The 26089-nt window shown below is 46.1% G+C and overlaps 2 protein-coding genes and 1 long non-coding RNA gene across 7 annotated transcripts in view; 2 read left to right on the forward strand and 1 right to left on the reverse strand.

The window, feature by feature from the left end:
• The window catches only part of LOC309338838 (uncharacterized protein), a 43786-nt gene extending 29029 nt beyond the window's left edge, over positions 1-14757 (forward strand). For 3 of the 5 annotated variants that reach the window (XM_081856291.1, XM_081856295.1, XM_081856294.1), the window contains 9 exons: positions 1270-3033; positions 3505-3585; positions 6152-6238; positions 7257-7351; positions 8105-8190; positions 9426-9492; positions 10139-10296; positions 11513-11668; positions 13397-14757. In XM_081856291.1, the coding sequence (XP_081712417.1) occupies positions 1270-3033; positions 3505-3585; positions 6152-6238; positions 7257-7351; positions 8105-8190; positions 9426-9492; positions 10139-10296; positions 11513-11668; positions 13397-13635 (2733 nt within the window). In that variant the 3' untranslated portion in view covers positions 13636-14757. The remainder of the gene's footprint in view (positions 1-1269; positions 3034-3504; positions 3586-6151; positions 6239-7256; positions 7352-8104; positions 8191-9425; positions 9493-10138; positions 10297-11512; positions 11669-13396) is intronic. The other 2 variants (XM_081856293.1, XM_081856292.1) reach the window with 2 other exon arrangements.
• The window catches only part of LOC309338751, a 565035-nt gene that overhangs the window by 523735 nt on the left and 15211 nt on the right, over positions 1-26089 (reverse strand). The gene's annotated exons all lie outside the window — the stretch shown is intronic.
• Positions 19244-26089, forward strand: part of SLC29A1 (solute carrier family 29 member 1 (Augustine blood group)) — a 79523-nt gene continuing 72677 nt past the window's right edge. The window contains exon 1 of the mRNA XM_081856080.1: positions 19244-19388. The gene's annotated coding sequence lies outside the window, so the exon portion shown is untranslated. The remainder of the gene's footprint in view (positions 19389-26089) is intronic.

Here is a 26089-nt window from a genome sequence, read left to right on the forward strand (position 1 = left end):
ACTCACACATTAGCAATTGTGATTAAAAGGGCACGGTGAGAAGATAATTAGGGATTGAAGCAGATGGGTAGCTGCTACAATTGAAAGGCTGAGGCATGCTGTCCAAAACTAGTTTCTGGCGAGGTGCCTGAGCATAGAAGCTACAGTAGCTCTAACAACTTGTGAACTGGAGAGGAGGATTTCAGGACTGTAAAGTGTATTCATTTAGAAAGTCAGCTGCCAGTCATGAAGGAAAGGAACACCAGCCTCTACGATGTACAGTAATAATTCCTGAATTAAACTTCTAGACATCTCCTGCAGCTGTTGCAGGAAGGGGATTCCTGTTATACTGAGAGCTGATTCATGTCCACAGAATACCCCTGGTACATCAAGGAGCTCATACAAACTTAAAGCCTTATACTTTATAGAGCCAGATCTTATAGGGGCCTTACACAGTCAGATCACTAATCTTTCTATTTCAGAATTGTCTGCTCTGAAAGGCAGTGGCTATTCCAGATTTCAGACTGGAGTTTTCTCATATTTTTTTGAAGAGGCTGCAAAAGGAACCCAGAATCTTCTACATGCATTCTGCAAGCATGTGTTTTATGTATTGGCTGAGTCCCTGCCTAAGGGTTTATTTAAGCCCAGTTCTCTTCCTGTTGTGATAGCTTTCTATGTAGAGGAAAGGTTTCTTTGTTTTTTACAAGGAGCATTCATACATGCAATCTGCACCACATGCAATCTGAAACCATACAGTGTAAGATTCTTCATGCACATTTCATTTGGCCCTGAGCTGGCCTCAACTGTAGCACAGCCCATAGCTGCTATCGTTGTACCCCCCCCCCCAATCATGCTGGGCTCTTCAGTTTCTACTGCAATATTTCATATTGAGTTCTGTAGCCTCTCTTCAGGCTGCATCATCTATCCTGAAGTAGAGTGGGGTGCATCTAGCAGCCTTGCAAGTTGGCAGTGTACCCTTTCTGGAAAGCCCAGCAGAGTTGTGTCATCTCTAGTAGTAAGCTTGGAACCATGGTAAGCCAGAAGTTTCATTGCCACTCCCTAGAATTGAACTAAAGTGATCCTAACACCCTGGAACCCGTTGTGGGCAGTCTACCATTGTGTCTGCTACGATTAATGAACATGCATGCATGTATACTCGCTGAGTTGAAAGGAGCATGTGCTAGTGCATGTCAGTTTGCTGCTGTGGCATCCAAAATAGGTAGGTTTAGGCTCCAGTGACCTTGTGCAATTTGAAGAGTGCTCCTCATTGGGTCTTCCCTCTTTCTGCAGGTGAGCACCTATTTGCACGTGAAGGAGAAAGAGGGAGACAGAGATGCTGGCATGGTTTGTGCAAGCTCTACTATTCTGCAGCCTGCTAAGCAAACGCCTCCCGGAGCTCACTCTTCCCCATTTCCCAGTCCTGGGTGGGGCACCTCAGCCTTCCACACCTTGCCCAAGATCAGCTCCAGCTGCTTCTTAAGGAGCCTGAAGAGAAAAGGCAGAGTGGAGGCAGAAGATGCCCAGCTCCTTACCTTGCAAGGGATCATGGGAACCGAACCAAGCGACCTGCAGGCAGGGCAAGGGGAGAGGAGCAGTACTAGTAGCACCTGGCCCCCAAAGGGTAACAGGAGGGCACATGCCTTGCAGGCAGAGTGCCCAACACCCTGCAGAGAGTTGACAGACTATGTGAAGAACCCATTGGCACGGGCTATTGACGCTGAATGTGACTCAGTTAGGGAAGTATCTGGATGTCATGTGTTCCCAAGAGAGAGCAGAGGTCTCAACAGCCCCCCGTCACTGGCAAAGCGGATGAGCAACACATGCCAGCATCTTTCTCTCGGTTCTGTCCTGAGCCTGGAGCTTCCCAAGGATCCCACAGTCCTAAGGAATATCCATGATACCATCAGAGTAGCAAAAGAGGGAGCATCAGGAAGGAAGGGAATAAGCCAGGTCTGCCAGGGAGCTCGGAGCAGCCCAGCTGGGGCAAAAGTGCAGGAGGTTGGTAGTAGCCTGCAAAAGAGGGTGCTCGGAGGGCAGTCAGTCATGCACCAGAGGCCCCTCAGGCCTGAAGATGCTCGTGACAAGCTTCCCCAGGGTAAGGGAGGCACATGGTTTGAAGAGGTGAGCATCAACCCAAGCTACAGCAGGCAGAAGGCCTGCTTCGTTGCTCTTAGGGGAGAAGACAGGCAGAGTCCAAATAGCCAGAGCAGTCCCAGTGACGACTTCCTGGATTTCAAGCAGAACCGGCTATCCCGCATTAGTGTCCTGCATGAGCAGATAGGTATAGAGTGGGACAGACTAGCTACCTCACTGGGTACAACTGGCAGCTCCAAGGAGACGCAGGTAAAGGGTCTGGCTGACCACAAAGCCAGAGAAGCATCTCGGGTGAAGCTGAAGCCCTCACCTACTAAGCACACGGGCAGCTCCGATGCAGTTTCCAGCATAGCCAGAGCTAAGAACCCTGCTGTGAATGGGGCAGAAGAGAAGGGAAGCTGCATGAGAACCTCGCCCTCGTTCCTCCACCTGGGGGTCAAATCTCCTGCCAAGCTGTCTGTATTTGAATGTGAACTAGGCACCCCAACACCCTCAGGGCTGGACCCTCTTGTCCCGGCTCCTGGAGGAAGCACGACTAAAGGGCCAAAGTTGCTGGAGGCTTGTCACCCTGCCCACGAGTTGTTTGAAGAGGAGGAAGAGGAGCTGCAGGCCATATGGAGCAATGTGGAGAAGCACAAGAAAAGCTCGGGAATCCACAGCAGCCCTGCTGGAAAGGTGGATAAGATACAAAGTCCAGACAGCTCTGGTGCAAGACTCCTCCTGGCAGCGGCAGACAATTTGTTGGTTGCTAAGTTCAAGCTCCCCACCTCTGCCCAGCTGCTTCAGAGGTCTGAAGGAGAAAGAGGGACTAGTTGTGACAGTCCGAGTCGGTGCCGGGCACCCATGCCTTCTGGCCAGGAGCCCTCAGAAGGGGCAGTAGCTGCAGCTGTGAGGTCACTGCAGAGTACCTGCCCAGGGGCCCAGCAGAAGCTTCAGGCGGAGGGCAGAAGTACTGGCAAGGTCAGAACCATTGGCTTCTATGGGGCAGGGGTGGGGCAGGTGTTTACTGTTCTTTTCCTCAAGCCCCTGGATACTGCTGGCATTGATCTGCAATGTGTACTTAAGCAGTTTCTCATTGCACAATTATTAAAATGTGTATTTTTTTCCTATCAGGAACCAGCAACTCCGTATATGTGGAGTATTTTCTTTTAAAGGAGATCCAGATCCAGCTAATGAGATGCTTACCCTTGAGATGTTTACATCAGTATGTTCCTGATTTGTCTGGGGAGGGGGGGGGGAGAGAGATCCCCAAACACTTTCCTAGCATGAGCCATACAATGTATGTCTTTTCCATGAATCAGTGACTGCTCAAAGCACACTTCTTCCTTTTTTGCTCTATTTTGGGGAATGTGGTGTTAAAATGCCTTCGTGTTTGAAATACTGCTGCTTTCATTGTGGTTGCTTCATTCATTGTTGCCTGCCTCTTTCTAGAATCTTCCCAGTAAACTAGAGCTTCAGATGATGGAAGGAGCTTTGGAGAGGAAGCATCTGTTGCAGGCAGGAGGCAAGAAGGTACTGTCAGAGCTGTGTGGCATTATGTGAGGGGGGGGGTGTGAATATGGATGCCAGTGACTTGCCACCAAGAAACAACTTCATTGGTGGTCCAGTAACACTTCAACAGAGCCTAGCCCTGTACAGCAGAGCTTTCCAAACTTTTCATGTTGATGACACACTTTTTAGACATACATTGTTTTGTGACACAGTAATTCAGTTTTACCAGCAAGTCAGAGGTTGAACTAACCCCTTTCCAGCCCCAGGAGCAGCGCAGGGAGCATTCGTGTGACACATCTACACACTGCAGCTGACACACCAACGTGTCACAACACACAATTTGGAAAGCTCTGACTTATATCAACACACATAGAAACACACAGGTGGTAGGGGCGCATTGGAAGATGGTTGACAATACCATCTCTCCGACCCACACGGGGTAATTAAGAGGCTGTTATGGGAGTAGGCAGCCTCCCTTGTTGCCCCAAGGAAATGGGGAACACTGCCCTTGCCTGCTGTGCCCATAAATCACCCCCTAATTCGAAAGAAGGGGGTGAGAGCACTAGGCAGAATGCCCCCGTGTGGACCTCGGCTCTCCTGGACACTGTCTCTGATCGCGCACTAGCTGCAGCAATTTGGAATAATTAATTACAAAAGAAGCAAATGGACATATTTCAAGTGAAGAAGGGGAGCGAAGTCTGCTAATTTAATTGACCTCTGTGAAAGAAGACGATGAGTTGAAGAAACAGGAATATTTTACGATGAAGATACACCAAAGGCTGGGTATGTTGACAACGGGACTGAATGGGGGGGACGGACCTTTTTTACTTTCCTTCTATGTGATTTACAAGAACCCCTCCTCATTAGAATCGTCGGTTGAACTGACCCAAGCAGGATGATTAAGGTCTGTGTGGAGATAAACTTTAACCAAAAGTATGCTTTATGGAGATCGAGAAGCAATAAGAGCTTTTGGAATGGCGCAGCAATTAATTCGGAGTCGCCATCTTGCCAAAGGATTTATAGCCGAGAGGAGGAACGGACTTGTTTTTAGACTGCATTCCTGGTGAATCTCCTCAGAGGTTTTGAGAAAGGAGGCAGATTGGTGAAGATTAATGACGCTAAGACTGTTTTGATGTATGGAAGTGATGTTATATGGAAAACATCTGGATATGGCTACTGGATATATATATATATATATATATATATATCCACGCAGGATTACAAACTATTCTAACCAGCTTGTGGAGACTATCAGAGGTCACAAAGAGAAAGGAAAAATATATGAAAATAACAACAAGAGATGTGGAAAAACAATAAGAAAGGACTGGATAGTACTGGGAACATCATAAGGTTAGATTTGTGGACATTAAAACAGCAGCAAGAAACAAGAAGTTGATTGGATCCCCTTCGGAACTTGAAATATGGGTACCCCCAACAAAAATTTAAAATTCGGCTGTGTAATTTCGAATTTATGTAATTTGGTTTGATTTGATGTGATTGGTCGGTTAAAAGAAAAAAAAGAAACACACAGGTGGTTCAGGCATAACAGCAAACCAAGATTCGATCCTGATTTGCAGGGTAAGCATAAATAACAGTTTGCTGTGTGACAAACTAGATATGGTTTGGTCCAAGCCAGAATCTGCACAAGACTTGGTGGCTGAACTCACGAAACTGAGGCTCCTTGCTGCTTATTCACATAATACCAAGCCATGGTTATGTCTAAACCCAGGGGTGGGGAAACCTCCAGTCTGTGGGCCTACAAGGCTGTTTCATGAAGCCATGCCCACCTGCTCTACACCTGAAGTCGGGTGTGGAGCAGGTAAAGGCAAAGCTTAGATGAAAGGCAGCTAGTTGCCACTTTGCAGATTTTGTCTGCACAATTTGATTTCAAACCACACAGAGAAATACAGGCCACTTGATGCTATTGTGTCATCAAGTGATTGACAGGTGGATAGTCCCACCCACTGGGCAAATGTCACTTGTGATGGGGTGTGGATATAAGGATCTGGATTACTGGCCTGGCTTAAACCAGCACAATGTGGGTGGTGCAGAAGGCAAAGGGCCTTTCCAAATGACGAAAAACTTGTGGATTTTATTCTTATACTGTACTGCCAACTGTAGCTGCTGCAGACAGGAGGTGGAAACACAAGGTCCAGAGTAAGCTGACCATATATCTGAAGGTGATGTTCACTTTTACTTTGCACTGAAGTTCATGTTCCCATGCTTTGAAGAGCTAGCAGGGTCTCTCAGGCAATGGTTGCCTATCTTTGCCTCCAGGGGAAGGGAGGGGCCTTACTCTGGAGGCAAGCACAGGCAGATAGGGGCTTCATGCAGTGGCGTAGCGTGGGTTGTCAGCACCCGGGGCAAGGCAAGTAATTTGCGCCCCCTAACCCGTGGATTTGCGCCCCCTAACCCGTGGATTTGCCCTAACCCCAGATGTTGCGCCCGGTGCGGCCGGCCCCCCCTGCACCCCCCACGCTACGCCACTGGCTTCATGCACATGAAACCATGTGAACAGGTCACCTTATGAACCAACTTTAACTCTTCACCTACTTCAGATCTGATCTTTTCATTTCTCTTCTCCTAGGCAAATTGTCGTTCCTGGAACACATTCCACACAGTACTGATGAGACAAACTTTGTGTTTCTACCAGGACAAGAAAGACACCCTCAAGGTAATGGTAGGCAGTGAGATGCCCAAAGACAAATGGAGATAAGAAATGGGTATGAGTAAGGCCTGTGTCAAGGGACGCAAGTGGCGCTGTGGGTTAAACCACAGAGCCTAGGACCTGCCAATTAGAAGGTCGGTGGTTCAAATCCCCACAACGGGGTGAGCTCCCATTGCTTGGTCCCTGCTCCTGCTAACCTAGCAGTTCAAAAGCATGTCAAAGTGCAAGTAGATAAATAGGTACCGCTCCAGCGGTAAGATAAACGGCGTTTCCGTGCGCTGCTCTGGTTCGCCAGAAGCGGCTTAGTCATGCTGGCCACATGACCCGGAAGCTCTACGCCGGCTCCCTCAGCCAATAAAGCGAGATAAGCATCGCAACCCCAGAGTCGGTCACAACTGGACCTAATGGTCAGGGGTCCCTTTACCTTTTTAAGCCCTGTGTCACATTTTCATATACCTCCAGCCAGTGCTTTTTTTCTTAAAAAAATGTTTAGGGGCACGGTTTTCTTACTCATAATGAAATACTGCCCCTCAATCAGGCCAAACTTAGATTCACAAAATGTTTAGGGATATGCGTACCCCTGCATCTCCCCAGGAGGAAAAAGCACTGCCTTCAGCATTTTCATATCCTGTATAGTCCTTCCCCTACTGACATCTCCTGTGAATGTTTGGCATGCATAGATTGTCAAGTATCTACACTTTGCCGATTGCATTTATTTTTGTCTAAACCTTCAGTGCATTCTCTGCCAAAATAGAACTTGAAATTCTTGTAAAGACTAACTTACATCTAAAACTAAAATAAAGACAGTCCAAAAATCACAGTAAAACCAAGTGGCAAATCTCAAAACCATCAGGCAGCGTTGGCAGAAGAAAAGCTCAACAAATTTAAAAGTTCAGTGTACCAACGCAGGCCGTTCCGAGTAACAATGGCCCACCCAAGAGAAAAGTGAAGTAGCTAGTAGGAGCCCACTTCAGAGTGGCTTTCTGATTCCAGGGACTTTTATCATTTGCCTTCTTTTGCACAGCAGAGTTCTGTAGTGGCCTTGCCACTGAACCTCCGTGGAGCCGTTTGCACCCTAGAAACAGAGTATATCAAAAAGAACAACTGTTTCACACTACAGTGAGTCACCTCTGTTTCTTTTCCTTCACAAGATAATATAAGCAGCGTACATTAAGCTCTATGAAGAGGTAATAAATGCTAAATAATAATACTATTACAGGTTTTAAAAAGAAAATAAAGCTAACTCAGAACCGTAATACCTCAGGGACTGCATCTTCCCATAAGAATTGATCTGGATCCTGCAATCATCATCTGAGGCACTTCTTTGTGTGCCCTCTCCATGAGAGGTCTGGAGGGTGGCAACACAAGAATGAGCCTTTTATATGGTGACTCCCCATTTGTGGGATGCTCTCCCCAGGGAGGTTCACCTGGAGCCTTCATTACAAATCTTTAGGTGCCAAGTGAAAACATTCTTCTCCCAGGCCTTTGACTAATTAATCAATATGTGGCCTTTTAAACTGGTGGGAGTGTTGTTTTGTTTGTTGTTAGGTATGTTTGTGTTTTTATATTGTAAGTGGCCTGATGATCCTCAGATGAAGGATGGTAAGATAGATAGATAGATAGATAGATAGATAGATAGATAGATAGATATCAATTGATCAATCTGGGAAAGAAAGACTTGAACATGCTTGGGTTCCATTGTGGGGACATGGATGAAATGCCAGCCCCTGAACAGCATAAATGGTGATTATAGAAATCTTTGTGGAAGGTGCCTGCTTCTAGCTCCTAGATTGCTAGGTATTTGAGGCTGGTGCTGGTTGTTGTATCTGTATCCCATCAAATTCCTTCAGCTGATTTCCTTGCATACCCCAGGTTGAAGGATGGCTCCAAGTACCTCCTTAGAGCTCCTACTGAGCCACTCATGCAGGAATGGATTACCAAATTGCAGCAGAACTCAGGTAAGACTGAAGTACTTATAAGGAAGAGACCATGGGGGCATTGGAGGTCTAAGGGAAGGAGATATGGTTACCACTCAGGAACAAGAGGTAATCTGAGACCTCCTGCAGACCCCTCTGGTGGTCTACATGAGCGAGAGGCCCACATGGCCACTCTCGGTTTTCCCTCAAGTTCACTGCTGAGAGAAGCAGCAATGCCATGTCATGTTTTTGGTAACTGGTTTTATATTTGTGCCAGACTTTATATCTCCCACATTTCCCACTGTAATTGAGTCAGACCTGAGTTCAGAAGGGGGATTCATCTTTGACATACAGAAGGCCCATCGAGTGCTGGGACTTGCATGTGGGAGACTGGAGCTCAGATTCCAGTTTAGCTACAAGGTTTTCTGCATAACAGTTGGCTCCTGGGCTCCATTCCTTTTGTGTAAAGAAGAAAAGTCTGTCCCGTAGGTTCTATGGGCTACTGTACACATTGCATTTTTTAGGTGTACACCCCAGAAACAAGTGGACATGTGGCAAAACAGGTGAATGATATGTAGCTTTTAAAAGTCTGCTTATCGGAGAGACTACAACTCCCTATTGCAAGGCAGCAAGTATGTGGAACAGACCTATGCCTCAGCTTTGTTTGGGTGAACAACACTCTTGATTTTCAAAAGCCATGAGGAGATTTCACCCCTCCCATACCCAAGAATCTCCTGAGAATCTCCTGAGGTCTCTGCTGACTCTACAGAGAGGAGGAGCAATGTACTGCTCTCTACTTAATTAGTCAAGTGAGTGAATCTGTGTGTGAGACAGAGAGTCAGTCAGTGTGTCGGAGAGAGAGTGCAAGAGATCGTGTTTATAGATAAGATTGCTGCTAAGAGCAGCTGCAGGCACTCAGAGTATAGCATTGATTTATGCTTAGAATTTTTAGCTCTGTATATAGTTTTGTATTATAGCTGTAGTTACAGAATAAAAGGAAGGTATTTTACAGAGCTGCTCTCCGAGTGGTTTATACTCTGCAAGACTCTGCAAAACGCTGCTGCGCAACGACTGCATTATTGAGACAGTGAATCCGGTGCTCTCAGCTCCAAGCTGTGAGTCCACAGCACTGTCACCTGTTCCTGTGGGAAAGGAGGTCTCTGGCAGTGCTACCCAGCTCGCCTAGCCCAGTCGGGGCTGTAGTGCATGAGTCCAGTTGGTACACTGGCTCAAGGGCGATGCTGACACTCTCTGTGTTTGCTTTTCTGTCCTCAAAGGCTTACCTGAAGTGGACTTTTTCCAGTCAGCTTCCCAGACTGCCCAAGAGACGACCTCTGCTGTTAGGTAACTACTATAAGCAAAGCTTGATCCAGATGTGTTTGCTGGGGGCAGGGGCTAGCTTTTAAAAAAGTTCTTCTCATAACGTTTGTCCTAATGAGGACTCCTGTCCAGTGGCAAGTAGATCTTCTCATAAATCATATGGTGCTATTTTGTCAAACTCAGCATATTAAACAAAAAAACAGGTTTGGGGATTTGTATGCATTCAAACCAAAATTCAAATTTTGGAACGCAAATTGGTATGTGTTCCTCTTTTTCTTCTCTCTCCCTTTTTAAGGGCAGCTTAAGATTTAGAAGTGCATGTAGGGCAATTTGAGCTGAGGCCATTAGTTATCCTGTTTAGGAGTGATCCCATTTGCCCCTTGCTGCTCTGCTGTAATTTCTGCCTTTATTAGTGATAGCAACTTCCTTGTGCTCCCCACCCCCCAACATGTTCACATCCCATTATTGTGCAATCTGCTGAATTTTCTCTGCTGCGTAGAAACCACTGGTACATCAAATTTCCCATTCAGATACTCTAAACCCAGGCTGTGATTATGGTGGCTTGTATTACCTTTGCTGCAACTAAATTTTACTCTAGCTTGGCATAGCCCTGCGCAACTAGGCATGTGAGACCAATTCTCTATTTTCTGCTGCTTCCATTTTTTTCCAGTGTGATTCCTAGCCATGGAATTCCCCACTTCCTTGGCCCTCATCAGTCTCTCACAGCCAAGAGCCAAGAGGCCATACTCTTACCCAGATCAAGTGTCAGGCTGCAGCTGCCTTACGAAAATCAGGATGACCTATTGGATTCAGCAGAATCACGGACAGGTGTGTGTGGGCTGTTCACAGTTTCTTGAGGGTTCTCTTTAAAGCAGGGATAAGGGACCTGTAGCCTTCCAGACTGAGCAGTCTCGTATGATTCTGCAACCAATTCGGGAGGGGGTTGCACTTACCTGAAGGATGTGGTTTGTGGATTAGAGCAACTCTTGGGTCCATTGCTGTCCATGGGGGCAAATGTAGCCTTGTGGTGCAGAATTATTTCTATCAGCTTCAGCTATCCATGTCCTGACATGAATAATTATCTAGCTTTAGTGGTCTGTGGCCTCATAACCTCCCAAGTGGATTCCTTTCATGCATTATATATGAGGCTGCCTTTCTAGATGGTCCAGAAACTGCAACTGCTGCAGAATTCAGCAGCCATACTGCCAATGGGATCAGACAATCTGAACACATTACAGCAGGTCTGGCTCCATGCACTGGCTTCTGATATATTTCTGGGCCTAATTCAAAGTGTTGGTTTTAACTTACAAATCCTTATGTAGCATCGACCCCAATACATTTTCTCCATATGAGCCTACTCAGTCAGAGCTTAAGATACTCTTTCGAGACCCTCCTCAGAGTGCCCCTGTTGGCAGAACTTGGATGGTGGCAACAAGAGAGAGGGCCTTCTCAGTGGTGGCCCTCCCCCCTTGTGTAATGCTCTCCCAAAAGAAGCTTGCCTAGTGACTATGTTAAGATATTTACAGTATCAGGCACAGACTTTTATCTTCTGTCAGGTCTTTGAAATTCTCCTTGTTGTTCTTTCTTTATTTAGATTTCTTACCAGCCCTTCACTATGAAGTCCCAGGCAGGTTACAACAATTATTAAAAAACAATATTACAAACAGTAAAAACAGCTGACCATCACGAACATAGAGTGGGTCCTAAAATACATTTTTCAGGTTTCAAAAGCCATGGCAAAGAAGAGCAGCACCTCACTGTTGCTGCTGGAATATTTCTAGCTATTGATGTTGGTTCTGGTTAAGACAGTCAGGGGAAAAGGGCTCCTTGATTTTATTGTGACCCCTTGTGATTTTGATGACTGTGCTGCATTTTTAAATGTGTAAATTATTGTTGTTGATTTTTTTTGTCCATTATTTTAAATCATCTTGAGACTTTGGTATAATGTGGCAAGTTCAGTTAGTTAAATAAATAAATAAATAATGAATCCCTGGAGGTCTGCCTCTGTGTCACATCCTTAATTTCTTCCTTTCTCTCCTCTTAGAAGACAGCCAGAAATCTGCTGCCATTTATACCACAGATCACAGTCTGAGGCAGTGCTCTCCTACAGCATCTACAAGGTCGCAGGAACCTTACATTTTTGAGGAAGAGGACTATGGGCTAGTGGCGAACAAGAGGCGATCATATTCCTTTACCTCAGGTACATACTGTATGACCTTGAAGAAGAATGGGTTACTAGTCAGGGTTAAGGCTACCTCTACCCCTCTGCCTGTTTGTACAGGGAAATCTGAGTTTGTTCATTTGCTCATGTTCTGCATTTGCTCAGTTTGGCCCTTTGCCAACTGACTTCTGTTCAAATGCAGCTGAAATCTCTCTGACTAAATCCAGTCTGTTGTGTACCCAGCATGATATCATTATGCTATTTTCAGTGCTTGGCTGCATTCATTCAAAGCACGGTTATTCTCAAAGGAACAAGTTCATTGCTTAATGTCGCCATTAGGTGTCAGCAACACGCTTTTGACTCAATGACACATATCTGAAGTTGAACCTTTGTAGGCTGACATTCAGAAGACATCTGAAGGCAGCCCTGTTCAGGGAAGTTTTTAATATGTGACATTTTAGTGTATTTTTTATCTCTGTTGGAAGCCGCCCAGAGTGGCTGGGGAAACCCAGCCAGATGGGCGGGGTACAAATAATAAATTATTATTATTATTATTATAGGCTGTGCTGACACTACATATATGTAGCATATCCCTTCCCCACCCCCACCCCCACCCCCGCAAAGTGAAAGTAGTCACATTTTAAAAGAAGAAGAAACAGCAATATTACAATTTCCCAAAAACAATTTATGGAGGGCCTGAATTGCATAAAATGCAGACCTTCAGAAACAATAAAGTATGCAAGCAACGGCCAGAAAGTAAACAAAGATGGTGTGTGCTTAATCTTACAGGCCTTGGAATTGTACATCCTGGGAGTTACAACAGGAATGGCCCTTTTCTCTTGTCCCCACCTAGTGTACTTTGTGGGGGGGACAGACACCACAAAGAAAGGCCTCTCCCACAGCATGTAGAAAATGGGACAGTTTTGTATGGACAATAAAGTCTTCGTCCCAAGCCATTTAGGGCTTGAAAGATAATGACCAGAACTGTGCATTGTACCTAAATATGTTGTGGGTGGAGGTAGGCGTTCCTTGGTGAGGGGAAAGCATATTTTGAACATACCCAGAGACAAGGTAGTCGTCTACTACTACTACGACTACCCACATGGGTGGCGCTGTGGGTAAAACCTCAGTGCCTAGGACTTTCCGATCGCATGGTCGGCGGTTCGAATCCCCGTGGCGGGATGCGCTCCCGTCGTTCAGTCCCAGCGCCTGCCAACCTAGCAGTTTGAAAGCACCTCCGGGTGCAAGTAGATAAATAGGGACCGCTTACTAGCGGGAAAGTAAATGGTGTTCTGTGTGCTGTGCTGGCTCGCCAGATGCAGCTTGTCACGCTGGCCACGTGACCTGGAAGTGTCTGCGGACAGCGCTGGCTCCCGGCCTATAGAGTGAGATGAGCGCACAACCCTAGAGTCTGGCAAGACTGGCCCGTACAGGCAGGGGTACCTTTACCTTTAGAGACAAGGTAGTCGTCTACTACTACTACTACTACTACTACTACTACTACTACAACATCATCATCATATGTTCCATGGCTGAGCCTTGGCACCAGAAAAGGTCCTGGGGCAGAAGCATAATAAGCCTCAGTTCAAACACTGCCCTGAATTCTCTTCTCTTCTCTCTTTACTTAAGAGATGAGATGAACGTGATACTCTGGAGTAAAACAACCATGTGTACCACAGACCGTTAACCAGCCTCTGGCACGGTCTGCTGCTTGTTTTCAGTTCATGGTGCTGCTGTGCAACCTTTACGCTCCATTCTTTTTTCCAGCTACGTACCAGAAGATCACACCTTTGTCGGTGTCCAAGGAACCCTTGGGCCTTGGCAGCAGCTACTCAGTCACTCTGTACATTGGAGAGCAGGTACCGACTCCTCCCAGGCCTCGCTGCCATTCCTTCATCGCCTCTCCTGGTGGCGCCCAAGAAACCTTGGGTGAGAGGAGCCAAGGCGCCTCGCCTCGCCAGAAGAACAAATCTGTCTTCAGAAAGTTCTTTGGGAAGAAAGACTGAGATGCCAGCTCATTCTCCTCGGCCCAGGAGTGGATTTGTGGCTGCATGCAAGCGCTTGAACCTTCCCAGGACTGGGCCCAATGGCTACCAGGACACACTGTTATGCTGCACCATTGCTTGACCTTTGCTCTCGGGTGAGAGAGGTGGGACTGGTAGGCTCTGCACAGTGAAACAATCCCTTATCCCTCAGCCCTCTATGCCATTTAACTCAACCCTGATAGGGGCAGCAACCCCAGGGAATAGCAGCTGAAAGGGTCAAAGGTCTTCAGGGAGAAAGAAAATTAAAGTTAAAAACCACCCCACCTCATTCATATTGTTGCAGGGTAGTATATTCCAACTACCATGGGCTTTTTCTCTACAAGCACAGAGCACAGCCTTTGTTTGACATACAAGCTAGTATAGGAAATCAGGTAATACATTCCCAGGCACATACATATTAATACTGTATTTGTATTCAAGGCAGGGGTTTGTGGAAGACTCATGTTGTTTCTCTTCCTTCCTAACAAATGTTTGCATGGCTCATGATGGGATCAAAAAAGGAAGCGCTTTCTCAGTACCAATTATCCTGACTATGTTATTTACGCAGGCATATAGGGTTGCCTTTTGTTTTTTTAACTTGACCTGGTGCCTTCACAGATATTAGCAGGGGATAATGTGTAATCTCCTGATTTCTGCAGGTCAAGCTGCTGTAAAATGCACATGTCAACACACACACACACACACACGGAGGCCAGGCCAAGGATTATTCTGGATAGTCAGCAAACCTGAGTCAGTCCTAAAGTCTGCAGCAGAGCCCAGAGCAGAAAAATTATTTCTTGGGCAAATTGGTACATTACTAATTTAGAATGGGCATGGATTAAGGTTTGTGGAGGCTTTTGGAACTAGGTTTTTTGTATGTGTTTTTTTGCACCTCAAAAAGAACAATTTCTGTACCTACCCTTTTTATGGTTCAGAAATAGAGGGTGAGTTCTCCACTGTGTGTGTGTGCGTGCGTGGGCACAAGAAACCTTAATGTTTGCTTTCTTTTCTCCTGCACTATGATGCCTAATGCAGCAGCAAATGAGACTTGTCAATTGTCAGTTGCATCTCCTCAAGAGACATTAACACCACATTAAAACACCAGTTGGCTGTCTGTGTGCCTTCCTTCAAAGTGTAATAGAGTTTACGGAGTTATTATTTAACTGTCTGTCAGTGAACCTGTTGCTGAATAACCCTGCTCTAAGGCTCCTTAGCACACTTGGCACTCCTTGTCCATTGAGCAATGCTGGCTGGGGCCGATGGGAGTGGTAGTCCAATGATATCTGGAAAACAACAGGTGGTTTGTCCCTCTAATGGTGGCGGGTTCTCAAATGGGAGGAAGTGAGGGAATTTATTATTTATACCCCAGCCACTCTGGGAAGCTCCCAACAGAATATTAAAAACACAATAAAACATCAAACATCATACTGAGGTCAAGCTCCGAGGGTCTTCTGTTGGTTCCCTCACTGCAAGAAGTGAGGTTACAGGGAACCAGGCAGAGGGTCTTCTCCGTAGTGGCACCCACCCTGTGGAACGCCCTCCCATCAGATGTCAAGGAAATAAACAACTATCTGACTTTTAGAAAATCCTTCCAGTAGCACCTTAAAGACCAACTAAGTTAGTTCTTGGTATGAGCTTTCGTGTGCATGCACACTTCTTCAGATACCAAGTGTGCATGCACACGAAAGCTCATACCAAGAACTAACTTAGTTGTTCTTTAAGGTGCTACTGGAAGGATTTTTTAAATTTTGTTTTGACTATGGCAGACCAACACGGCTACCTATCTGTAACTGACTTTTAGAAGACATCTGAAGGCAGCTCTGTATTAGGAAGTTTTTAATGTTGGACATTTTAGTATATTCTGATATGTGCTTTGAGCCACCCACTACTACTACTACTACTACTACTACTACTACTACTACTACTACTAATAATAATAATAATAATAAATATCAAATGTGAGGAAGCCTTTAAGCAACCAGCAGTGGGCCGCACCTGTTTAATCGTCTCATGCTGTCAGTGACAACTTGTTCAGCCCCCTCATAAGAGCAAAGTGTGGAATGGCAATCAGAGCTGCTGTTTAAGCTGAAATTGGCACTGGTTTCCTGGAGAGCTGGAAGCAGCTCCACTCTAAAAGGCAGGGGCTTTTAATTATCTGTAACCATCTAATGAAGGCAGTTCAGCCTCTTAAGATCTGCAGGCAGAAATGTTTTCTTATATCTGAAAAGATGAAGTAGTGAGAGAGACAATATATGAATCTGAATATGCAGAATTGTGAACCTAGGAGTGCAGCATGAAAAACATGGAACACGTCTGCACTGCAGTTTTGTTGGCTATATTCTGGTCTGGTGCAGTTCTGACTTACAGCACCTATGCCTCGCTAGATGTTGTAGAAAGATGCATGTACAGTAATCGTAGTGAACACCCTCTTAAGGGTTGAAAAGCTGCTTTGTACAGGAGGGTAGTTAAGAACAGGGAAGTAGTGGGAAATGATGCAGTTAATTTTTTTGCCTGTTCATTATTTTTCTCCAGAATCACACCATGGCGTGTGTGTGTGTGTGTGTGTGTGTGTGTGTGTGTGTGTGAGAGAGAGAGAGAGAGAGAGAGAGAGAGAGAGAGAGAGAGAGAGACACGCATGGGAGCTAGGAGGTTCAAATATATGTTTGAAAACCCAGTTTGCCAGGGTTAGCAAAAGGCAGTTTGTTGCAAGAGGTGAGAGACAAGATCTGTCCATTTAAGCCAACCAGCCTGGCAATTTAATACTGATTTCAACACTGGCAGTGAGTCTGTGTCCTTGACTGCCCTTGGTGGCAGTAGGCCAGCTTAGAGGGTGCAGGGCAGACTCTGTCCTCCAGTACCACTTGCCTGAGGCACCCACCTCACTCTTACCTAATGATAGGGCCGGCCTGTTTCAAACAACATCAATAGGCTGCAAGCTATACATGCCTGCATGGAAAATTCCAGAGGGATTAGGTGTGTGAGACTGTTGTAGCAAAAGCAGTCTCAGGACTACACATTTATGTGGCACATGTTTGGCCCCCCAGAGTTGTGCACTCCAGGAATGAATGAGTCTAGAAGTAGAGAACACACATGATGCATCACATATATAAAGTCTGGGATTCACTGCTAGTATTGCTAGTTAAAAAGCATTTCTGTTTACCACAGCAAAGACAGATCTCTTCTTCAGACTCTGGAGTGCTGCTTCTAGTCATGGGTGATAACTGCAGAGTGGTGGCTGCAGCATCATCATGGGCAGGACCCTAGTTCCATAGTATAGTTTTGCAGAATCATCATTCTGTGGCCAGTCAGTGGCTTGTGTTAGGTTTGTTGTTGTTGTTTAGTCGTTTAGTCGTGTCCGACTCTTCGTGACCCCATGGACCAGAGCACGCCAGGCACTTCTGTCTTCCACTGCCTCCCGCAGTTTGGTCAGACTCATGTTTGTAGCTTCGAAGACAGGTTAGGTTTATAGAATACTAATTTCCCAGCTCTCTTGTTTACCATTGTATTGCTATCCATGCTGCTTTTGGGGATTTGGGGTGGCTTTTTAAAGGATTAGACAAATTCATGGAGGATAAGGCTCTCAGTAACTACTAAGTGTGATAGCTATGCTCTCTGGTCTGGTGTACTCTGGTCCTCCTTGCAGGTTTCCCCATCAGCATGTGGTTAGCTAGTGTGAGAACAGGATGTTGGCCTGGATTGGCCATTGACCTGATCCAGCAGGCACTTCTTTCTTTCTTTCTTTCTTTCTTTCTTTCTTTCTTTCTTTCTTTCTTTCTTTCTTTCTTTTAAAAATAGTATTTTTTTGTTAATTTTCCAAATCTTAACAAGCGAATACAGTGACAAGTAACTTGGTGGCTGTCCCACTTAGAGAGTACAAGGTGCATCAAAGGGGTATGAAAGTTTGTGCAAAAGCACAGACCATGGCAAATCATAACGGCTTCAATCTACTAAGTCTTTCCAAAGTCCTCTGTTTGATTGAGGTGGTCTCCATATCTGGCCATCCCACTGCTTCTGTGTGAGGTGAATGGTTGCCAAGCTGCATAGAGGGATAATGGGTCTGATTTCCCCTTAGCATGTATTTGACGTGTCATTTTCCTCTGTTAGCACCACTGTCCAAACATAAGTATACCAAGAGTCAACAGATAATCCATCTGCAGAACGCAAACACCTGGCAAATTCTAAACACGCCACCACTATCGGAGCTATCAGCAATTCTTTATAACATAAAAGCTGGTTGGCTTCTTCTGTTATCCCTAACAGCACTAATGAAGTTGACGTGGTTATGTTTTGTGTTTTACATTAATTCCATTTCCGCAAATACACTGGTCCAAAAGGTGTGCACGTTCTGACAGTGCCACTAGAGGTGCGGAAATGGAGTAACACCGCAGCCGCTTCTTATGTTCTTACAGTTTAATTTCGGCCCAGGGCCTGCTTAGCAAGTGATGGTGCATATAGGCTAGGAGTCACCAAACATTTGGAGCCTGATGGCAAATTTGCAGGCACGACACACCCATCTCATCCTCTTTCCTTGGCTACAACAGAATGCTTCTTTCAAGCCTAATTTCAGCAAGTGGAGGGGAACTGATGGACGCCAAGAAAAGGCAGGTACTGTACTGATAACCCCTAATGTAAATCCTCTGAACCAAGTCTACATGGCTGTCCATAGTGTTGATTAACCTTGGAAACAAAGGGAGCCTGGCTCAATGCTCAAGCACATGTTTCACATGCAGAAGGTACCAAGCCCACCCCGTGCCTCACATCTCCAGTAAAAGATTAAGGAGCAGGTGAGGTGAAGGAACTGGAGCCTGATACCCTTGAGAGCTGCCATTGGTCCAAGGATGAACAAACAGGCCTATACCTTTCCTTCTCTGCTGGCAGCCCTCCTAGTTTTTGCATTAAGGATATAGGAGATTCCAGGTGAGATTCTGGCACCTCTCTTTTGAAATTCAATTGTGCTCACACCTCTTCCCTTCAGAAGCAGGGCCTCCTGCATCAGGATTTCCAGAGTGTAAGAGAGGGCAAGAGGCTACAAGCTATCTGCACCCAAACAGGAAATGAAGGTCATGAGATGGCAAGAGGAGACTGCACTTTGTTAACACTTTGCTGCTAGGGTTTCTCCTGCTCCATTGATTCAGGCTGCCTCAGCCTATGCTGCTCCCCATTCAGCATCAGAGTCTCTGTTGAAGCCACTGCGTTCCAATGTACAGAGCTGGCTTCAACTAAAACAGGCCCTTGGTCCAGCTCTAGCCTGATATCGTCCACTCCAGGTGTGGAGATCCTTTAGTCATCCTGATGTTACTGAACTACAACTGCTGTGTTTATTCTGCGTGGAAGGGCAACATTTATCTATAAGGAGATACAGAAAAGCTTCACCTATTGCATTTCTGCCTGCAATGCAGAGCTGTCATCAACGCCTAGGATGCCCTGCCCTAGGGTGGGGGAGGCACTCTGCACCTGCTCAAGGGCACTGCCTTGATTACTGATTCACACGTGCCAGAGCAGAGTCCTGCTTTCAAATAAAAGCCTCAGATCTAAGAAGGGTTCGCCAAGGGCGCCAGAGGATAGAAGCAAGCGCCGGGCGCGCTAGGACCTGGGGATACCCAGCAGGCGCCCGAGCAGAAAAGTCTCGCCGGGACGAGCGAGCGAGCGGTCTGGTGGAAGGCGGCGAGTTTTCCGCGGGAGAGGCGGAGAAAGCGCTGGAGCCGGCGGCGAGGTGGCCGAGCCCCGGGCAACATGTAAGCGTGCGCGGTGGTGCCTCGGGGCTCCAGCTTGTGCTTCCTGCTTGCGTTTGGTTGAGCCGAGTTCCCTGCAGAGGGAACCTACAGGTTGTAAACACCCGGGGGTGGGGGTGGGGGAGAGAAAGAAGCCGAGGCGGGCGCCCTTCGTCCGGGGCTGGGGTAAGAGTCGTCCGCAGGGCTACCCGCTTCTCCCCGAGGGGCTCATTTCTGAACTGCGTCTGGGGGTGGGGGCGCCCTTTTTCCGGCTCCGACGCGCAAGGACGGATCTCGTTGGCGCACAGCCGCTGCTTCCAAAGTGGAGCCTGGGCGCACGCCTGCTTGGCCGCGTCTGTCCCGGCACATGTCGTTCTTCTGAAAAGCAAGTCGGGCCGAGTGCTTTGGCGGGTGTGCTCGGAGGCAGTTCCTCAGCAGCATGGAGAGGAGATTAGCTCGCCCTTTACACGCGCCCTGCCGTGTTCTCGATCGCGGTGGATTTCCTACCCTTGTCACAGCTTCGGGAACTCAGCGATCCCCGTTCATTGCTAGATGTGCACATCCAGGGAGAAATAAATCTCTTATGTTAACTGGTGCAAGGTGCGCGTCCTCCAAAGTGTAATGGTGCGAAATCGCCCAGAGGGCATAAAGCGTCTGCTAAATTCTTAACTGGATTTGGCTGCAGAAAGCTTAGAAATTGCCCTTTGAAGCCTCCCAAAGATAAACTAGCTGATGCGCAGGAAGCTATCGGTTGACGTGATGCCGTTTGCTTGCCCGTTTGATGCAGCAGCAACAGTGCTTGATTTTACCCCTTGGGTTGGGTGGAGTGGAATAAAACGGAGCTCCAGATACAATTGTGGTGTTCGGCGTAGCATGTCTGTGGCAGGGAACCAGAGAGCTTGCCTGGAAGTTGCATGTAAGTTGTTGACTGTGCTTCCTCCCTCAGGCTTTAATGCTGACTAAGTAATAGAACTTTGCCACTAATGTCTAGGCTAGGCTGCTTCTTTTTCTTTTTAAAGCCTGGAGGCGTGCCTAATGTTTGCTTTATCTTAGTCTAAACAAGGTTAAGCGTGTTGGGATATTCCATCAAGCAGGTGCAGAGCAGGCATCGGTCATCGTTTTGCTGTGTCCTTGGTGCTAAGTCTCCAGGGCTGGCTATGTGTACAGATCTCCAGGTTTTCAAGGTCACAGCTTTGAATACAAATCTGTGAAACACACGGCCATTTCTGTTGCACGCTAGCAGAGTGTCTTCATCCATTCTAATCCCCCCACCCCAGTTTCCTTCTGTTGTTCTCTTTCCCCACTAGCCAGAGCTGTCCTAGGTCAACTGTGTTGGCATCTCAATGATGGAGCTGTGCCAGGTTTGGCCAATCGGCACAGGTGTTCAGAAGGGTTCCCAGGTTGCAATCCAGAGGTTGTGTAGATGATTTGTACTGTTTTTACAGGAGCAAAAGAGGAATCCGTTGTGGTTTCCCTTCTTCTGTTGCTCTCCTGATGCCTTTTGCCCACATGTTTCTGAACACCATTGCTGGAAACCACGGGATGGGAGAGCGCTGTTTCCATCAGGTCCTTCTCACAGGCACTTGGTGGTCCACTGTGAAACCAGGATGCTGGACTGGGTGGGCCACTGGCCTGATCCAGCAGGACTCTTATGTTCATATTCTTCTTCCACAAAGTTGGCAAGGTTTCCTTTTGCCCACATGCCCCTCTTGCTCTAAAAACTGTGTCTTCCCTTTGCATTTGACACCATTTTAAACAGAAGGGGATTGTCACCATCACACTGAGCTCAGCTCAGAGTTCAATATGTAAATACATGTGGGTCGCCAGTGGTAACAAGGCAAAGGGAACTGCAGTTGCCGATGTACTGTGTGACCTTGGGAGGTGACTGATGCTCTTTGCTGAAATTTCCCTCCTTGCACCACCAGGGAGGCTACTGCCTTGCTGCGCAGGCTATGAGGCTCTGTTCAGGAGATGCAGAAGGTTGATTGCTGTTAGGCGTCCCATTCCTCCTGAGCTTCCTGCCCTTCCAACTGCTATGCAGCTAATGTTGTGGGAGACCTGCCGTCCTCTCAAGCTTAAGCTTGATTTCCAACAGCTGTGAAACAAATGATTGGCGGGGACAAGAACCATGACAACAATCTTTTGTGCGAACGATGGCTGTTTTCACACATGCAGTTTAAAGTGGCCAAAATGCCCATTTGCAGGACAAATGCCTTTCCTGTTTTTCTCTTCTGCATGAAGAGTAACGTGAAGCATGAGCTTCTCTCATTCTCTTTTAAGCATCATGTGTGAGATGCTGCTTATTTAACTATATAGACATAGCTTAATACCGTCTGTACAATTGGATTCAAAGTTTCTGAATTAGCTGGGAGAAATATACTGGTAGGTGGTTTTGCTGCATTTTGGTAGGTTGTGATGATTTGCTCAAGTGTGGAAGACCAGATTCCCACTAAAAGATGAAGGCTCCTTTATCTCAAGCAAATTCCAGGGCACTAGTCTTGAATCCTGCGGTCAATGCATAAGCAGGAAATTCCATTTTATGGGTGGCTTTTGGAGCAAGGCATCACTGAACGGGTGAATTTGTACAAGGGTAGGCAGTCCTTCAGAGCCTCTCATGCACTGGGGCTCAGGCACAGTTGCTGTGCTCATGCAATCGTCATGGTAACGTACAGCTGTAATCTGCCCCCCCCCCCGCAAGTCCTTCCTCTATGAGCTTATTCTAGCCTGGATAAAATAGCTTTTTGCATGAATACCGCAGCAAGGCAGTTCCTTGTGCTTCCAGCCCTGATCGGCTGATGATTGTGCTGGACAGCACCAGACACCTGTGGAGAAGTTAATGTTTCTTTATTGTCTAAAGCCAAATACCAAATACTGCAAATGCTGTCGCTTTGGCAGTTGTGAAAAGATCAAGCTGTCTTAATTCTCACTCTTTTAGCTACTGTTTTTTCTGTGAGGTGTGTTTTTTAAAAACACATACACAGGTAATTTCTTCCACAGCTTTTCAGATATCCATCCACTGATGTTTTCTCCAAAGGGGTGCAGCAATAATAATACATGCTTTTGACCAATCAAACCACTTTGCAAGAGCCTTGTAGGGTAGGTTAGTATTATTGTTTCCATTTTGTAGATTCCCAGCTGACTCTGGCTGAGGGTGGATTGCTGTGAGTGCAGCTAAGAAGTGAATAGAGGACTGCTTGCTGATGGCTCAAACTCTTAAATCACCGGATCCTAATTAGGTTTGGCCAGAGATGTGGATGTGATTGGATACTGCAGGCTAGCTGTCACCTTACTTCCCAAAATAGGTGGTAAATTCTAAGGCCAAACATACCTCTTAGGGCAATCTCAATTTATATCCAAAGGAAAAGACATGCTGGTGGAAATTTAGGCAGGGCTTTGAGGCCTACCCATCATGGCTTCTCTGCTGGTATCAGTGGCGTACTGGAAAAGGGATGAAGCACCACCGCTTATATCAAAGCAGGGGTGTTGATATCCTACGCTGGAGCACTACTTGCCAATCAAACCTGTAAGTTATTCCTGAGAGAGGAATCCATTACATGAGCTAAGCAAGGGGAAGGAGCAGGTTACATTGGCATGCAGGGCTAAGGATTAAGCTGTGGCTTCTGTTTTGAAAACTTTTGACCAACCAAAATGGCACAGAATTGTGAGCAAGCTTTCAAGTCCACCAGAACGCGTCATCAGGCTGAATGTTAAGCCAAGTGCGTATGTGTGTGATTTAGAGAGAGAGAGAGAGAGAGAGAGAGAGAGAGAGAGAGAGAGAGAAGTTGACTTGGTATTGAAGCCATAATACCTGCATTAGTCAAAAGCTGGTTTTTGTTGTATAGTCTTAGAAGAGGTCTGGGAACCTGACATGAGGAACCGCCTGCACTTCAGAATTTACCACTGCACACTGTTTAACTTTTACCCTTTCTTTCAGCTCTTGCCTTTCTTAACACGTCCAATAGCAGGGATGTTTCTTATCAGCCTTATCCCCTTTTTGCTTTGCTAATCTGTCCCTGAAGTTCTTCTCTGTTTAATTCTCCCCATGCATCTTTCAGTGTAATTTCACTATCCTAGTAGCTTTCTGCTTTAACGGTCTCACCACATCAGTGCATCCATAACTCTCAGAACTGCCTTCAGGCATGTGACTCAGCGTGATTTTTGGCTGCTCAATCAGCTGCTATTTGAACTAGTCAAGTGATCCTTCCTTGAGGGGAGATCCCTACAGCTGAGGGTGAACAATTCCTGCCTGAGGAGAACACTACACGGCAATTAACATCTCTTCCGAATTTAAAACTCTAACAAGGAGCATGACAAATAATTATAACCTAACACTGGAAAAAGTTTTGCTGTTTTGCGAGTTGTGAGAGAGATTTCTGCTGTTCCCATTTTACAGAACTCTGGCTGAGGAATCATCCAGTGAACTCAGGCCTGGGCTGGGATCGGAATTCAAAGAATTTACTCACAAGGCCACAAAGAATTATTGTCATGGGCCTGCTGTTATGTCAAAAGGGTCTATAGCTCTCACCCCATGCTCTTCAGAAAGAAAATGCCATCTCTAGAAATCCCTCCCACCAAAGGTTTTTCAGGGGCTTATATTGTTTTCTTTTCAGTGCCAAGCGCAAGACATTTTAAAATACATTCTTTCTGCCTTTTAAAGTTCAGATGTTAACTTGCACTATTTTAAAAAGGGGTTTATTTATATTCAAGTGAAATTCAGCAACAAATGTCAACGCAAGGTAAATAGAAAAGAAAGAGAGATGTAAAAACAATTCAAAAACACAAAGTTCCCAGGGCACAGTGCCTTATTCATCATATTGTCTACACTGGTGTGAATAACATTTAAACCAACTTCTGCAATATCTGTTCTCTTATTGCTGTATGGCTGATTATTTAGCTTTTGTATTTTTGAAAACCGTGTCTAAAGAAAAAGAAATCCACCCAAGGAAACATTTTGGCAATGATACATAGAACAACAGCAGAAATGGAAAGTGCAGAGGCCAAAGCTGGCATAAAAGCAGTTATAAAATAAATGTTTGTCCTAGTCACATTTCTCTAAAAGTGGTTGTTTTTTCTTTACTCTTTTAAGGGTCCAGTCTTCAAGTTATGTCTGCTGCAGAAGGTATGCTTCAGTCAATGGGAATACTTGGGAGATAAACTTGATTCATAATTTATTTCTTAAAATGCTTGCCAGGACCTAAAATTACCAGCCAGTAGCAAAATCACATGCCCTGATTCTCTCTCCCTGGATCTGCTCTTTAAAATCCTATAGCTGTGACCCCATATGGACAGACCCCATAGCCCAGCTTTGGTTATCTATATTCTGGTAACCTCTAGGCTGAATAACTTTGATGCATTATATGTGGAGCTATCTTTGACAACGGTTTGGAAACTACAGCTAGTGAAGAATAAGTGACCAGATTGCTGACTGGATGTACATAACGCCAATACTGGCCCAACTGCATTGGCTGCCAATTAGTTTCTAGGCTCAATTCAAGGTGCTGGTTTTGATAAAAAGCCACTGGAGTGGGGTAGCATGTGTCTTTTTTATGCTATTCCAGGATGGACACTTTTTGTTGTTGTTGTTTAGTCATTTAGTCGTGTCTGACTCTTCGTGACCCCATGGACCAGAGCACGCCAGGCGCTCCTGTCTTCCACTGCCTCCTGCAGTTTGGTCAAACTCATGCTGGTAGCTTTGAGAACACTGTCCAACTATCTTGCCCTCTGTTGCCCCCTTCTCCTTGTGCCCTCCATCTTTCCCAACATCAGGGTCTTTTCCAGGGAGTCTTCTCTTCTCACAAGGTGGCCTGAAGCCTCAGCTTCACGATCTGTCCTTCCAGTGATCACTCAGGGCTGATTTTCTTCAGAATGGAGAGGTTTGATCTTCTTGCAGTCCAGGGGACTCTCAAGAGTCTCCTCCAGCACCATGATTCAAAAGCATCAATTCTTCGGCCATCAGCCTTCTTTATGGTCCAGCTCTCACTTCCATACATCACTACTGGGAAAACCATAGCTTTAACCATACAGACCTTTGCCAGCAAGGTGATGTCTCTGCTTTTTAAGATGCTGTCTAGGTTTGTCATCGCTTTTCTTCCAAGAAGCAGGTGTCTTTTAATTTCATGACTGCTGTCACCATCTGCAGTGATCATGGAGCCCAAGAAAGTAAAATCTCTTGGACACTTTTAGTTAACAAATTTCTTCTATTTTCTGATATGTTTTTAATTTGGTAGTGTATGGTTCCCTCCCCTCCAAAAAAGTAAGTTACTTTGAGACAAACTTTTTTTTGTAGTAAACAGATAAATGCAATAAATAACAATGATGACACAGTTGACGCCGATGTGGAAAGTACAGGCATATGGGCACTTCCCTGCGTATTTCCTCTGACAGGCCTTGCTCGCAGTTTCTCCTTGTGTGGGAGGACAAATCTGCTAAGTCATGCAAAAGGGAAATACAATGCTGTCACGTGCTGCTCCCGGGGCCATGCCAGGATTTGGCTTTGGGCACATTGTGGCAGACTCTTGAAAAAAAAAAAGCACTGGCATGTCGGTGCATGCCAGAAGTTGAATCCTGTGGGCAGCAGCAGCAGCACACGTACGTGACAAGTGTGTGGCCAGCAGAAGCAGCTTGGACATTAGGCACAGGGAATGCTTCTCTTTACGTGCAGCATGTTCAGATGAGCCACCCTAAATGGGAGCCAAAGAGCACAGGGACAACGGGCCTGTGCTGTA

The sequence above is a fragment of the Podarcis erhardii genome (assembly GCF_964252035.2).
Source record: "Podarcis erhardii genome assembly, chromosome: 3".
Taxonomy (NCBI): Eukaryota; Metazoa; Chordata; class Lepidosauria; order Squamata; family Lacertidae; genus Podarcis; species Podarcis erhardii.